Genomic DNA, 14,124 nt, shown 5'->3' on the forward strand with positions numbered 1-14,124 from the left:
GAGTAAGCAAATACATGGTAGTTGTTGAGTAATCTGTGTTCAGTGGTGCTTCCTAGTAGAGCTTACAAAAGCCATGAGATTTAAAAAGAAATAAACTTTAAAAAAATGAACTCACTGACACAGTGAGCAGGAGCTTTTGGTGCAACTGTGTCCGTGTGTACGTCTGCAGGAAGTGAGTCATATTCTTACCAAATCATCAGCTGAAGAATTTGTGACTTTTAAGACAATTCCCATGTTGGGCTAAGTCAGATCTCTTCGTCTCTCTAGGTTTTTCTCAGACATCAGGAATGTCTTCTGAGCCCACTTCATCTGCCTCGCAGCAGTCCCCCACCTCTGCACCCTCAGCCAGTTCTCTCCATCTGCCTGAAAACCGCAGGGTGAGAGATCGCTCCCCGTCGCCCATGAGAGGGTACCTCATCCCCAGTCCGCTGCCCACCCGACGGACCAGGACGTTTTCAGCGTGAGTACTGGGAAGCCTGTGTTTCATAGACACAACCTTTGGGCAGAATGATTGGCCCTCTGCTGAGGTGAAGGGAGCCAGGGGGGACGGTTGTATCTGGAAGATGCTTTGGTATTTTACTGTTATCTCTTCTCCAATAAATTCTGATGCCACTAGACTTTTAGTCCAAATTGCCTGTAGTTTTTCAATGCTTTGTTTGCGTAAAGGATGTTCAAAGTCTTTTCTTTAAGACCAGGGTTTTACAGGAAGGGGAAAATACACTGAGATTTTTCAAAACAGAGGTTCTTGTCTGAAGCTTTGCTTCACTTCAGACACTGGGTTGTGGCTCTCGGGACCAGTTCCTGTTGGTGTTTCTCCTTTGGCACGACCTCTCTTCTCACCACCCCTGAAGCACTGGACCAGACCTCACTGGAGGTTTTAGTTCTTTCAGTCCTGACACCTGTGCTGCAATCAGCCAGGTTACATTTTAGGGATGGTCCATGACCCTGTCACTTTTCAGAGGGCTTATTTCCTTTTCCTATTCAGCTTTCGTATCTCCATCTTAATATTGCTCAAATAGACCTGTAAAAGAATATGTTGCTTTTCAAGATATGAACCCTGATCTCTGATTCTCTAAGATTCTATGAGGTTTTCCATAAAATGAGATGGGGTTTGTTGCCATTTGTAGTTATTTCAGGTAATGATCCTACAGCAGAGCTGGCTTTCTCTGAGCTTTCCTGTGGCCCCGTAGTGCCGTGCCAGGCTCCTGGGAGCCCCCTGCCCGAAGGGGACTCCTCTGCAGCACAGCAGCAGAGGATGGTGTTGCAAGGTTTGGCCATTGCAAAAAATTCCCAGTGCCTGCGATGGGTCTCCCAGTGAGGTGCGGACCTGCAGAAGGCAATGTGGGCTTCTTTGTTAATCACAGTGGTTTTTGAATCAGGGTCTGAGGGTAATAACATGAAGCTGTGGTCAATCCATTGCGCTTCTGCCACAGTCTGGCAGTTACTTCTGTGTAAGGGAGGTCTGGCAATGCCAAGTGAAACGCTGTGGAAGTAAGATCTCAAAACTCGCAGCGAGCCTATTTTGTGCTGCTTAATCTAGTTGGCATGCTTTTTCCTTTTTGCTTCTTGCAGTGTTACCCAGCTCTTTTCTTCAAGAGTTATCCATGCGGATTTAAACAGCATCAATCTCAATGATGCTTTGTATTATTACTTCTGTATTCAAAATGAGGCAAAAAAGAAACACGTGTCTAAAAGAAACTTTGGCAGGGTGATACAGCAGATAGATTCAAGATGACAACTGATGGATTCTAATGCTAGCAAACACCTTCATCATCTTTACCTCCCTTAAAAAGGCTACAGGCAAAACATGTGCAGTGTATGAAACTGAGTATTAAGCAGTTGTTACAAAGGAGTATACTCACCAGGAGTGAGTATTTGGACCATTGTGCCCATTTGCGTGGTGTGCTCTGGCTGACACACCTGGGAGCTGTCACACCCATGCTCAGCGATGAACCGCTCTTTTTGTGCTTTCTTTTGCAGAACTGTGAGAGCATCAGAGGGTCCCATCTACAAAGGCGTCTGTAAATGCTTCTGTCGCTCCAAAGGCCATGGCTTCATTACCCCTGCGGATGGAGGGCCCGACATCTTTGTACACATCTCTGAGTAAGTCATCTGGGTGCCTGAGGAAGGCTGGAGCTTTGGTTTGCCTTAATTACTGAATGCTTTTGGCATTTCAGATACAAGAATGGTTTATAATCTGTCACCCTTACCTCATCAAAGAGGAGTTATGCAGATGTTACTGGCAGCGACAGATTATTTTCGTGTATTACTATAAATATGTTGAGTTAAAAACCAGAAGATGATCCTGTCATATCTCTTAGAATAAGCTGTGCAGTTTCACCCAGACCCAGAAACTTGCATTTACCTGAAGCAAATCATCTATGCAGTATCGAGTTTTAATTTAAAGATTTATAGCACTGAACATTCACTACTTTTACTTTGCACTGCTTGTACCATTATTAATCTAAAGGTTAATTACCTTTACTGTTAAGAAAAGTCATACTTTATTACTTCCTTGAATTTGTCTACCTTCAGTTTTGAGCAGTTTATAGCTGAAGCTTTCTCTGTTAAAGGGTTCATTAGTAGCTTCACTTTTTTGCCTTGAACACGCTGAAAACCATCATGCCTGAATCTACCTTTTGATAAACTAAACACATTAAGCTTTTCAAGTCCCTCACTGAGAATTTTTTCTCCAGTCTAAAACAGTTTTTCCAGTCTCTTTTCTAAGTGTCCTGTAGAATTTAAATATTTTAAAACAATACACTGTACACATACTTTCAATATACGGGATAAAATCTCCTCCAGACTCCTGCTCTGTTTCTCTTCCTGTATATCCCGTAATCGCATTAGCCCTCTCGTCCCTAGTCTTTTGCTGAGTTGCTTATCTGCTCTGACCTCGGCATCCTTTGCAGCGTCAGAGTTTGGTGCAGTCCCAGGTACAGTCTGGCATCCCCGACAGCAGTGTTTGCATTCCTTGTTCCTAGATGTACGACTTCGTATTTGGTTGCACTGCAGTGCACCTTACCTGAATAGGCCCTGCCAGCCAAGGGATCCAGAGCATGCTCCGTGGCTGCACCTTGTTATTTATTGCTTGGCTAATCTGCAAGGTTTAATAAACGATCTTGTGTTTGTTTCTAGATTGAGATGTTGACCAGAATGGGGGCTGAAACTGATCTCTGAGGTTGTGTATTAAGATTGCTCAATGTTTATTCTCTCTTTTAGATCTATCACCAGTTTTTAGTCTACATATTGTTTACAGTGTTGAAGCTGTGTAATCCTTATTTGTTGTTTGGAGTGGTTGTCCGGTGACAAGTCAACAAAAGCCTTACCAAAGTTACTCACATTGCCCCAGCTGTCTTTGCTGCTTGTGCGTGTAGCATGTGTCCTTGGAGAAGGAGCCCGCTGGCCTTCTTCCAGTTTTCTGAAATGTTGCTGCATGACGGGCGTTGGCAAGCCAAAGCTTTTTAGGACTCATGGATGCAAATGGACTGAGTGGTCTGACTTGTGTTCAGCCCAAGGAAATGCTATTTAATATCTTTGTTTTCTTTCATCTAATACAAATGCACAGTTTCTCCTTATTTCCTGAATAACTTAAAAATAACATTTCTTATATCACAATTTAAAAATTTTACTGTGAGCATCTAGTCTGACCTATACAGTTACTGATCAGCAAGGGTTTAGTTAAAACAGCCCTCTCACAGAAACATGAATTCTCAGCCCTCTAACGAATTCTTTTTAAAGAACTGTCTATTTTCAGTCCTGTTTTTATCCTCTACATTTTCTCTTCCAATTAGTTTGGTAAAATTTTCTTCAGTTATGTGAAATTAACCCTTTTAAAACCCTAGAGATAACTTTTTGATTGGGGCTACCCTTTGTTTATCTATATAAAATGTGAACTAACCTTTCAAGTGTTCCCCAGTTCCTATCCTATGGCCCAACACATCGTTGTCTCTGGGCCCGAACCCCAGTACTTGATTCTGGGTATGCTAACTGCTCCTACCCTCAATCCCCCTCCAATCAGCTATAGTTCTTAGATACTCCAGTGATGTTTTTCTGTTTGACTATTTAAGACTCCCATATGTCTCCTATACTGAAATCCTTTATGACATTATGAAAAACATTTTTCGGCTGCTGTGATTTTGGTGGTCTGTGTGAGAGGCCCCCTCTCACAGGAGTCCCCTCTTCGTGGGCTGTGCTGGTTGGCATATCGATCCCGTATGCTTTCAAAATGCTTTGACTGTGAGCCATTAATAAGCTATATTTGAGTAATTGTACCCTGAATGTGGTGTGCCACCCTCCCCTTTCTTCCACCCACTCGCTCTATCCTAAAAACACTATTGAACGAGTCACCAAGGTTGTAAAAGTTTGTGGGCAACCACGCTTCTTGATGTATTATCAGCGTGTTTATTTTGCTGATGCGTGTCCAGTTCTCTGCTTGCTCTCACCCTCACCCAGCCGTGCCCTCAGACCGCCCCTGCGCAGGAAAGCTGGAGCAGATAAAGGATAAAGAGCCGCTGCGTGGGCAGGGGGTGACGGGCTCTGGCCCGCTCAGGTACAACCTTCAGCCTGAGCTCCGGCTTCTCAGGTCTCAACTTAGTGCCCTACCTGCTGGACCAGGCTGCTTCTCTTCATTTTTAGTTACTTCATTTCACTTTAATGCTCGTGCGAGTGGGGAACTGTCTCCGTATGCCGTGCTGCGGTGTGCTGCAGTCTTTCTCCAGCATGGCAGCTCTCCTAAGTTTACTGTAGATGAGAAGATTGGAGGGGACCTCCTCTACCCTCTCCGCTGCTGGAAGGCGTCTGTGCCTTTCTTGCAGATGCTTTACCCAACGCTCTGTTAACAATTCAAGTGCTGGGGATCCACTGCCTCCCTGGGTGACCTCTTCCTCTAATTAACAGACCTGGCTCTTAATTGTTACTGGTATTTAACTGACATCTCCCTTGCTTTCAATATGGCCCTTCACTCCTCCTTCCATCTCCACAGCAGGTAAATGATGCCTTTCCTCTTTAAGCCTATAATTTACGTGTTCAAAGACTGTTTTCCTTGCTCTTTCAGAAACATTTTAGCAAGGTTAGTTCATATGAATTTTGTAGGACTGAAGGATGTGTTTTGTGCAACTTTTCTAGGCTCAATCTGCCCCTTTGAAGCCAACAGGATTTTTTTTTCTGTTGAACCAGGACTGGGCCACTGTTTTAAATGTTTTTTATGTAGGTACTGTGTCAGAACTTAAATGGAAAAATAGCTGATGTTTCTGCCTCAACCTGTTAGTAAAAAGTGCTATTATTGAAGTACTGAAGGTTTCAGCACATTGCGTTCTTTAATTACTCTGAGTGTATTTGAATTGTTGGAAACAGCTTTTAGTGCTAGAGGGTGATGGTATCACTGTCTTAATTCCGATGCAAGGCAGCATTGGAAAGACGAATTAATAATGCCTTTCATTTCAGTTTATTTCACAGTGAAATAGAAATGTTGTCCTTTATTAATGGGAATTGCTTATTGCAGCAGCATTCTGTAACCATCGCTGTGGCTCAAGGGACTGCAGTGACTCTGATTTGCGTAGCGTGAGTTTTGAGATACTGCTTATGTTTATCACACGATTCTTTTCTACCTCTTTTGCTCTAGTTAAACCTGAATGTGAGAGAGACATCAATCTGTTCACTGTCTCAGTGCGATATAGGCATCTACTTGTGAAATGAGAGAGGATTGTTTCTCCTCAATCAGTTCTGCCTGAAAGCTAGGATTTCAGGAACTTGGATAAAATGGTACGCCTGTTTGGATTCGGCAAGGTAGACTGTTCCTCTGTGTTCATCACTAAGCTGTGATGATTAGTGAAGGTTTTGAGCATTGGGACCAGCCGTCTATCTTGCAGATTAATATGATTTTAAACATAAAAATTTAATTTGCGGAATTAAATTTTTTTCTTCCCTAAGCTTGGGGAGCTGTAAGGTTACACTTCAATGAAAATGTCTTCCATAAAATGGGATGCCTGTTTCCCATAGCTTTCCATTTATTTTTGTAAGATAACAACACTTAGCGTGGCGGTTTCATTTCCATAGTGAGCATTAGCCTAAAAATAAGGTCAAATATATGTGGCGTTCAAAAGCTCCTTCACTTAGCATCCGGAAAATTTTAAATTTCAGTATCTGTGCGAGGGTTTAAGGTGAATGTGGGCATATGGACATGTTTTATGAGTGGAACTTGCAGCAAAGCTGCATTACTGTGAAATTGGACTTGTCAGGTGTGGGCAGATATACAGTATAAGAAATGCCAGTTTAAAATGCAGGTTTTAAAGGTGTGTTTTGTCTGTGTGGCTTTGTCTGTTTTAACGAGTGGCTCTGAAGACTGCAGAGAAGGTTTGGTTTGGGTTTTGATAACACTTGTGCAGAGCCAGTTCTCCTTTTTAACTGATTACATACAAATGTACAAAACTGTACAATTAACCACGGCAGCCTGGAGTTCTCTGGAAATGCTGATGCTGGTAGGTGGTAGCGTTTCCTTTTGAGCCATTCTCGTGTGGCACGTAGAGGCATGGCGGTGGCTCTGGTGGCAGTCACTGCAGGTGGTGGCAGCTTCCTGGCAGCACCCATGGCCCCTTCTTGGGTCCGTCTGCGGGTAAAGCATCTGTGGCTGAAACCCTGTACCGCAACTGCAACACCGTCGGGACCCGAGATGGACAGGTTAGAGCCAGCTCACGCACCCTGACCTCAGCGGCCGTTCCTGCCCGCAGACGCGTGGCCTGGCGCAACGAGAAAGCTGTCGCATCCCTGCCACCCAGCCAAAGGCGCCAGGCACAGGCTCGCTGCTGCTTTCTGCATCGCGTGCACGGCGAGTCCTGCTTCCTTGTGTTTGTTGGAAACACTTCTCAAGTTGGTATAAACAGTCGTACTAGGAAAATGTTATGGCTTGTTGAATGTGGCGAGATTTTGTTTTTCTCAGTTTAATACTTCGCCCTTCTCCAGAACAGAGAACAAAATGTGCTTGCTAGTAGTGAGTGTAAAACCCTAGCTGGCGAGCATGGGGATGGAGGAGTTGCTGAGATGGTAATGCCAGATAATGGCTCTGGAAAGCTGGAAGCAGAGGCAAACTCATTTGCCTGGAGTGAAATTTTTAAAAAGCCCTTAATTATATTTTTAATAGTGACATGTACTGTTAATGCTTTCATTTCCCCCAGCCTGTATGATGATTCACTGTCACCAAATTGATGGTGTTATTGTAGCATCAGTGCTGAGAACTGTATCCTTCTCGGTATCTTACCTCATGTGCTGTTCTTTCATAGCGGGAGTAAGTCAGCTCTGACAAACACGAGCCGGTTGGGTTGTTGCTGAACTGTAACGGCTCTGGTGGCTTCGGTTTCACTCTCCTGCCACTCTTCCCGTAGACGTGGCACGTTTCCGGAGAGCAGATGGGGAACCCCTGCAGTGCTGGCTGTTGAGGTCCCCCGCCTTGTGCTGGGGCGGCTGCTTGTACGTGCAGGTTCGTATCAGCTCGCCTTCCAGAGGGGGGTCCTGGGGGCACGGAGCAAGGGGCGTGGGGGAGGTGGGGTGCGGGTGCCTGTAGCAGCAGATCAAATTATGTGCTTCAGAGCACTGTATAAGAATCCCACTCTTCTGCTTTCCCAGTGTATGTGGGAGCGGGCAGATGATGGGTACTCGTTTGCTCTCCAGGCTTTTGCATTTCATTGGGGTTTGGCCTGAAGCCTGTGTAGCTGCAAGGGCAAGGCAAGGAGGCAGTTCACCAGAGAGCAGTGACGAATGAACGACCACACTCTTGGTTTTTTAAAGATTTTATTTTGCAAAAGCAGCTGATTTAATGGAACAGAAAGAACATGTGCTGCGCTTGTGGGTTTTCTGCAGTTTGCTAGTACTAGGTTCTGAAGGGGAAAATGCTGCATTGCAGAGAGGCCTTCAGGCTGTCCTTCAGGCTGGATTCCTGACCCCATGCTTGACGATGCCTTTGGAGAATTCACCCTATACTTCCCCTGGGATGTTGACACACAGCACCCTTGGGTCCCTGGAGAGATCCTGGGCTTGCTGTGCTTTGCTTGTGCATTGTGTTGTGATCTCAGGAGATTATGCTTATAGTGCCTGTAACTCAGGAGTACTGGACAGAACAAAGTGGTCTCTCAGTGGGCTCCCATGTGGGGATATGGTCCCGTTCTGCTGTTGCATCTCAGTTTCTGGCTACGCCGGCGATGTACCATCAGCCGCACCTTCCTGCAGGGAGGAACCCAGCTGCGTCCCTGCTGCTATCCTGCCGCATTGAGGAGCTGGCTTTGAGCTTTTCGTGTCTATGGAGAGATCATCTTTTCACGCTCCTTTCTTTCCTCTGATTTTCTGGCAGATCACTTTGTTTAATGCCAAGCATTAATGCCATATCTCTTCTTCTGGCTCTTCTGTGATGCTGTTCTTCTGGTGGAGTGTAACAATATGGGTTGGAAATTAACTGGTAATTATAAACAAACTGAGAGCTGAATCTGAACTGAGAGAACGAACCTTTCCGGCCTCCCTGCCTTTTCTGTGAACTAGCAGCAAAACAGTTTCTGCTGGCTGCAACCGACTGCTCGGGGCCTGCTGGGAAGCCAAATCTGAGCTTTCTGATTTCCTGCAAAATACTTAAAGCACTTGATGGCTGCACACTTCCTTCCTGACATGCTCCCTTTCTGGTGCCTTGCTACATCTGTTGAAGTGTCTGAAATAAGTAGATTATCTGGGGCGGGGAGGAGAGGCAGCAGAATACCAGATCTTACTTGAGAGGGGTTTAGAAATGAATAGAACATGGATAGCCTTTTCCTAAGAGTTCCCCACACCCCCCCAGTTGGTTCAGAAAACTCACGTGTTGCACTGGTGCATGCAGGAGAACCAGCTTGCTGCCGTCATGATTGCAGCGAAACCTTCCCAGAATCTCCACCTAAATGATATAAACTGTAATAGGTCAAAGCCAAGACTTATACTCTGCCTGCAAGCCAGGCAGTGGGCACTGAAGAAGACTCTTGCCCCCCGAGGATGGGAGGTTCTTTGGTGAGCACAGAATATAACTGCCCTGGGCTTTGGTTTCCAGATGCAAACAGTAGGTATTATTGTGACAGGATCCAAGCTGGATGCTTGCAGGAACAGGCATCTTCTGTACCTCTGGCTGAGTCCGTGTAGGCATCCCTGGAAAGCTCTGCCTCTTGTGATCGCCAGTTTCTTCCTCATGGGGTGTGGTGTGCTGCCTGGTGTTGAATTAGCTGCTGAAAGTAGATATAGAGCCATAACTATCCCTGAACGTGCATTCAGAAACCACAACTAGAGATCTCAGTAGAGAACCGGGCAAGAGGATGATGCATCTGCTGTCCTGGGAGGGAGGTGCAGCTTCTGTCCTGGACAAGGCAGCTTCTGGGAAGATCTCTCTGCAATGGCACAGAGACCGGAGCAATCCCGTAGCAGAGACCTTGGATATTAACAGCTGGGATTCTTCAGTGTCTGGACCTCTTTCACACTTGTCTGTCCCAGTTACGAGTGTGACTGGTGGGTGAGAGGCAGCCCTGCTTCTGCTTTGCCTGCCAGCTGGCTCGGTAAGGTCATCGCTGGCTTTGCTGATGAATGCTGGAGCTGTCGGCTTACCCTGGGACTGCATGGGACGGCATTCGGGATTAGTAACTCATACTAGTTCATTACTCTGTCATCTCCTGCCGTTTAATAAAAATATGCATTTCCTGGGAGGTGTGTTGAGGTGTTAAATGAGCTTTAAGAAGCCCACAAGATAGTACTGCCCGTTGATCCGTGGGAAGCGGCCATGTGGTGCGATCCATGGCAGGCTTGTTGACCAGCAAGGCTCTGAATTCGCTGAAAATTCTTATTGAAAAATGTTTCCATGTGACTTAGTCTTTGTCCCAAGAGGTTTAACTAGAGCCCTGGAATATGAATAGCAGCTGTGAGAAGGAAGAACGAGAACATTCCTTATTTAGGTAATTTCCTAATAACCTCCCAGTTCCCTAAAAATAGTGCAGGATAAAATGCTCCACCGTACCAAACTGGCGCTGAGCTGGGAAATGGGAGTTGCTGGATAGTATAAAACTCAGTCTATTGTGTCTCACTCTGACACTAACATCAGGAAAGGATTTCCTATTTTTAGCTTAATTTGTTGAAGTGTCTTGAAGTTCCTGGATACATAGATATTCATTATTTTGAATAGAACATGCATGCTAATCTCTTACATAGCAGTGAAAATCTCCACCTTCCTCCAGATCAACATTTAATATATAGTTAGGCTAAAAGTAAAAAAATACAGATCTAAAAATATTTAATCAATATATAACATCCAAAAAGTCCACATTTAACTTCCTCTACCAAATTATCCAGGTAACTTATATTGTATATAGAGTGGCTGTTGCAGGCTGAATCTGTTCCAAGATTTACTTTCTCTGATGTTCTCCAGTTCGTTTCCCTCCCAGTGCTTACGGTAATTGCTTCCTGATGGAGGATCTTCCTGCAGCGTTGTGTAGGGCTACTCCTCCAGTGCTATACCATCTCATCACCTTTCAAGTGCCATTATATTGTTCTTTCTTGACACCACCAGAAGTACTGTGCAGTCTGGATGTTGTTTGTTCGTGCTTCTAAGCATCACGTAGCAAAAACAACGCTAGAGTAAGTCTGCATCTATCCCAGAAGCATTTGGTGGGCAAACACTGTGCTGGGAACGCTGTTCACAAACAGGTTTGCTCAGGCTGCAAACGAAGACCTTTGTGCTCTCGCTTTTCATGTGCACTGGGGCAATGAGTTAATAATCTCATATTCGGTAGGCACCAAGAGTAACTGGTAATCAGAAAGCTGGAGGAAAGAAAATAATATCTGATCTGTGGGAGAAAAGTTTAAAGGCCAAAAGCAGAAAATGAAATCTGAGCTGTTTGTGTGGCCACAAGCTGTTTAGACAGCTGTGCAAAGGACAGACCTGGTCTTGATTAGGTAAGGGCACCTCAACAAGCAAGGAAAGAAATAAGACGGACTAGGGGATGAGAAGAAGCCGTGTTGGGGTTGAATGAGGTTTTATCATGAGCTTCAGTGGCTTGTAGCGTCAGTTTGGATAAGGAAAGAAACCAAAAAAGGATCTGATGCTGTCAGCATAGTGCTTGGTCCTGTAAGAAGCGCTTCCTGGTGGAGAAAAGTGTGCCTTTCTGGGTAATGCTTAGGGCTGTGCGGATTTGGGGGCCAATGTGATCTGTTTAGAAGAAGGAACGGGAGTAATTAACCTCATGATTCAAGTGTAAGAAATTTGGGTCAGCAAATGTTTTGGTTTTTTTTCCTGTGCAGACCAGAGGCTGTAGGCAGTATTCCAACCAGTCATCTACAAGTGCTGCGGGATGCAGTGGCTCTCAGGGATAGCTGAGAGCGTGTCCTTCAGTCTGGGTCAGTCCCTTTGCTTCTCCTCTCCCTGACTGCAGCCCATCGTACGTTAGGCGTACCGTTTCTGCATGCGTACTGATTCACTCGTTCTTAATTTCCTGAAAGAACAGGACCACTTTGGTTACCGGTACACCTACAATCCCTTTCTTACCAGAACCCATCCTGGTATATATTCATATTGCAATTTTAAACCAAACTCACCCCAACAAAACCCCCATCTTTTTTAGCACTCAAGCTGTACTTCTTCCTCACTTAAATTTGAAGATTCAAGTGATAAGTAATTTATCTCTCTTTTTCAGGAGTTTAAAACACTGCCTTCGTGTATTGGCACATCTTTGGTGCTTGAGGAGATGGTGTGAATCCACTTTCCTTCTGCATTAACCATACCTACTGATATCTTTTGCAGATTTCAAATGTTTATTTTGCTAACTGCACCTCATCCTGTTTTACACGAGCTTTTAAAGAACATGTAAGGTTCCTGTTCATTAAAAAAACCTTTCAGCCAAACATGAGATCCCTTCCTGGGCAGGGCATCCGTTTCATTTGATGCCTGCAAAGCGGTGACTCTGAGCTCACTGCTCGCTGTGCACGTTCATCCTCTGTGCAGGAATCAAAGGCAAGACCTGGGGCTGTGGAGTGGGCGGCTGTAATGTCAGGAGATGCTGCTTTAGTTCCAGCCCCACGTAACTGCTCTGCCTGTGCTCCCCGAAACAGTCTGCAGCTGGTCCCGGTGCTCGAGGCTGCATGAAGAAACATGTTTTACGACTTGTTCCAGGCGCTCAGCTGTACTTGAGTCAGTGTAAACTTTCCGCTTCAGCTCGTACTGTCTACATTCATTACATCTGAGCCGGGAAATGTTTCTGCTCACTGTGTTTTGCTAGTCCTGTGTTCCTTCGTACAGATAAAATGTCTGTGCTGTGTTGCCTTCCAAAGATGCTGCCTTCCTCAGGTGGGACTGGCATCCTGCATGGGTTGTGTTGTGAGTTACTGCTCATGGCAATGTGGTTTTAGCTCAACAGCAACATTTTTTTTGGCAACAAGGGATCATTCAACAGATTCAAGTGGGCAAGATGATGTCATTTCTTACATGGCATTCCTCTTTTCACTCGTGGTTTGACCCTCTGTCGTGGTTTAACCCCAGCCAGCAATTAAGCCCCACACAGCCACTCGCTCGCTCCCCCCCCAGTGGGATGGGGGAGAGAATTGGAAGAGTAAAAGTGAGAAAACTCGTGGGTGGAGATAAAGACAGTTTAACAGGTAAAGCAAAAGCCACACACGCAAGCAAAGCAAACGAAGGAATTCATTCACTCCTTCCCATCGGCAGGCAGGTGTTCAGCCATCTCCAGGAAAGCAGGGCTCCGTCACACGTAACGGTTACTTGGGAAGACAAACGCCATCACTCCGAACGTTCTCCTCTTTCTCGTTCTTCCCCCAGTTTAAATACTGGGCATGACGCCATACGGTATGGAATAGCCCTTTGGCCAGTTGGGGTCAGCTGTCTTGGCTGTGCCCCCTCCCAGCTTCTTGTGCACCAGGCAGAGCATGGGAAGCTGAAAAGTCCTTGACTGGTGTAAGCACTGCTTAGCAACAACTAAACCATCAGTGTGTTATCAACATTATTCTCATCCTAAATCCAAACCACAGCACTATACCAGCTACTAAGAAGAAAATTAACTCTATCCCAGCTGAAACCAGGACGCCCTCTCTCGTGTCTCCTCTTGGGGCTTCATGTCCACTTGTCAGGCTCTGAGATGGTACAAGTAGCATCTTCTCACCCTTGCTTGAAACCCTGTTTCAAAGTCAGGATAAGCTGCAGAGAATTTGGTGGCAAATTCCTTTGGCAGTAAAAAAGGTAAACTAAGCTCTGCTCCTGAAAGGGCAATAAGTATTGAGTGTGCAACCCCTTCACACCTGAAGAAATCTTAAACCTGTTAGAAATGGGGGAGGCAGGGTATAAATGAAGGCAGTAACTGAAGAGGACAGCCACAGCAAGAGTCCAGATGTGGGAGCTTGAACGTAGTCTGTCCAGTGTGATAGGGCTGGGCTGACAGGTCGGTTTGGAGGCTTTAGAAGTAAATAAAGGTCCGTCGGATCAGCCTGCATGGGGAGGAAAGGGCTGTCAGGTCTGATGAAGGCGGCTTTATCTTGACTTTTCTGTAAATATTTTTTCTGTTTTCAATTTACTGCCATTTTCCCAGGCGCTGCTCTGAAGAGTTGGGCTCAGGACATGCCCTCTCAGCTGATTCCCGCAGTCACAAGCGGCTCTGGACCAGGGGTTTAGCCTAGGGAAATAAAGTCTGAAGGACACATGTTTCAAGCCACAGGCCTTGGGAATGCCTTTAACTCCTCCTAGCAGGTTTTAGATCCATATTTAGATACAGGAGCATTTTCAATATCATGTTGATACAATCAGTTAGCAAACAATGACTTTTCTTCTGAATTTCCCATGGGAGAAGTTACAATTTATGGGTCAGTTTTAGCTTCCCCTGTACATGCCTGCTTACCCCGTCTCATCCCTGACTACAGGCTGCTTCTGCTCAGCCCCAGCCCGGTGCACCAGCTCCCTGAGCAGCTGTCGCGATGCAGGAGTCAGAGGGGAGCAGGAGCCGAGGCAGCCCTTCAAGGGGGAAGGGCGGGGAAGAGGCAGTGCAGGAGATGAAGCTGAAGCAGTTTTGCAGAACTGGGGAGAGAGGCAAAATCTGATGTGAAGTTAGAACTGGCAGTAAGTGACAGTATATTTAC

The 14,124-nt window shown here is 45.6% G+C and overlaps 1 protein-coding gene across 2 annotated transcripts in view; it reads left to right on the forward strand.

Annotated features, from left to right (window-relative positions):
• CARHSP1 (calcium regulated heat stable protein 1) overlaps positions 1-14,124 on the forward strand; it is a 36,341-nt gene that overhangs the window by 19,253 nt on the left and 2,964 nt on the right. For both annotated transcript variants that reach the window (XM_087733334.1, XM_087733335.1), the window contains exons 2-3: positions 268-460; positions 1,981-2,103. In XM_087733334.1, coding sequence (XP_087589460.1) covers positions 288-460; positions 1,981-2,103 — 296 coding nt within the window. In that variant the 5' untranslated portion in view covers positions 268-287. The remainder of the gene's footprint in view (positions 1-267; positions 461-1,980; positions 2,104-14,124) is intronic.

The sequence above is a fragment of the Nipponia nippon genome, unplaced genomic scaffold, assembly GCF_047370975.1.
Source record: "Nipponia nippon isolate SJK-2023a ecotype South Korea unplaced genomic scaffold, ASM4737097v1 scaffold_5, whole genome shotgun sequence".
Taxonomy (NCBI): domain Eukaryota; kingdom Metazoa; phylum Chordata; class Aves; order Pelecaniformes; family Threskiornithidae; genus Nipponia; species Nipponia nippon.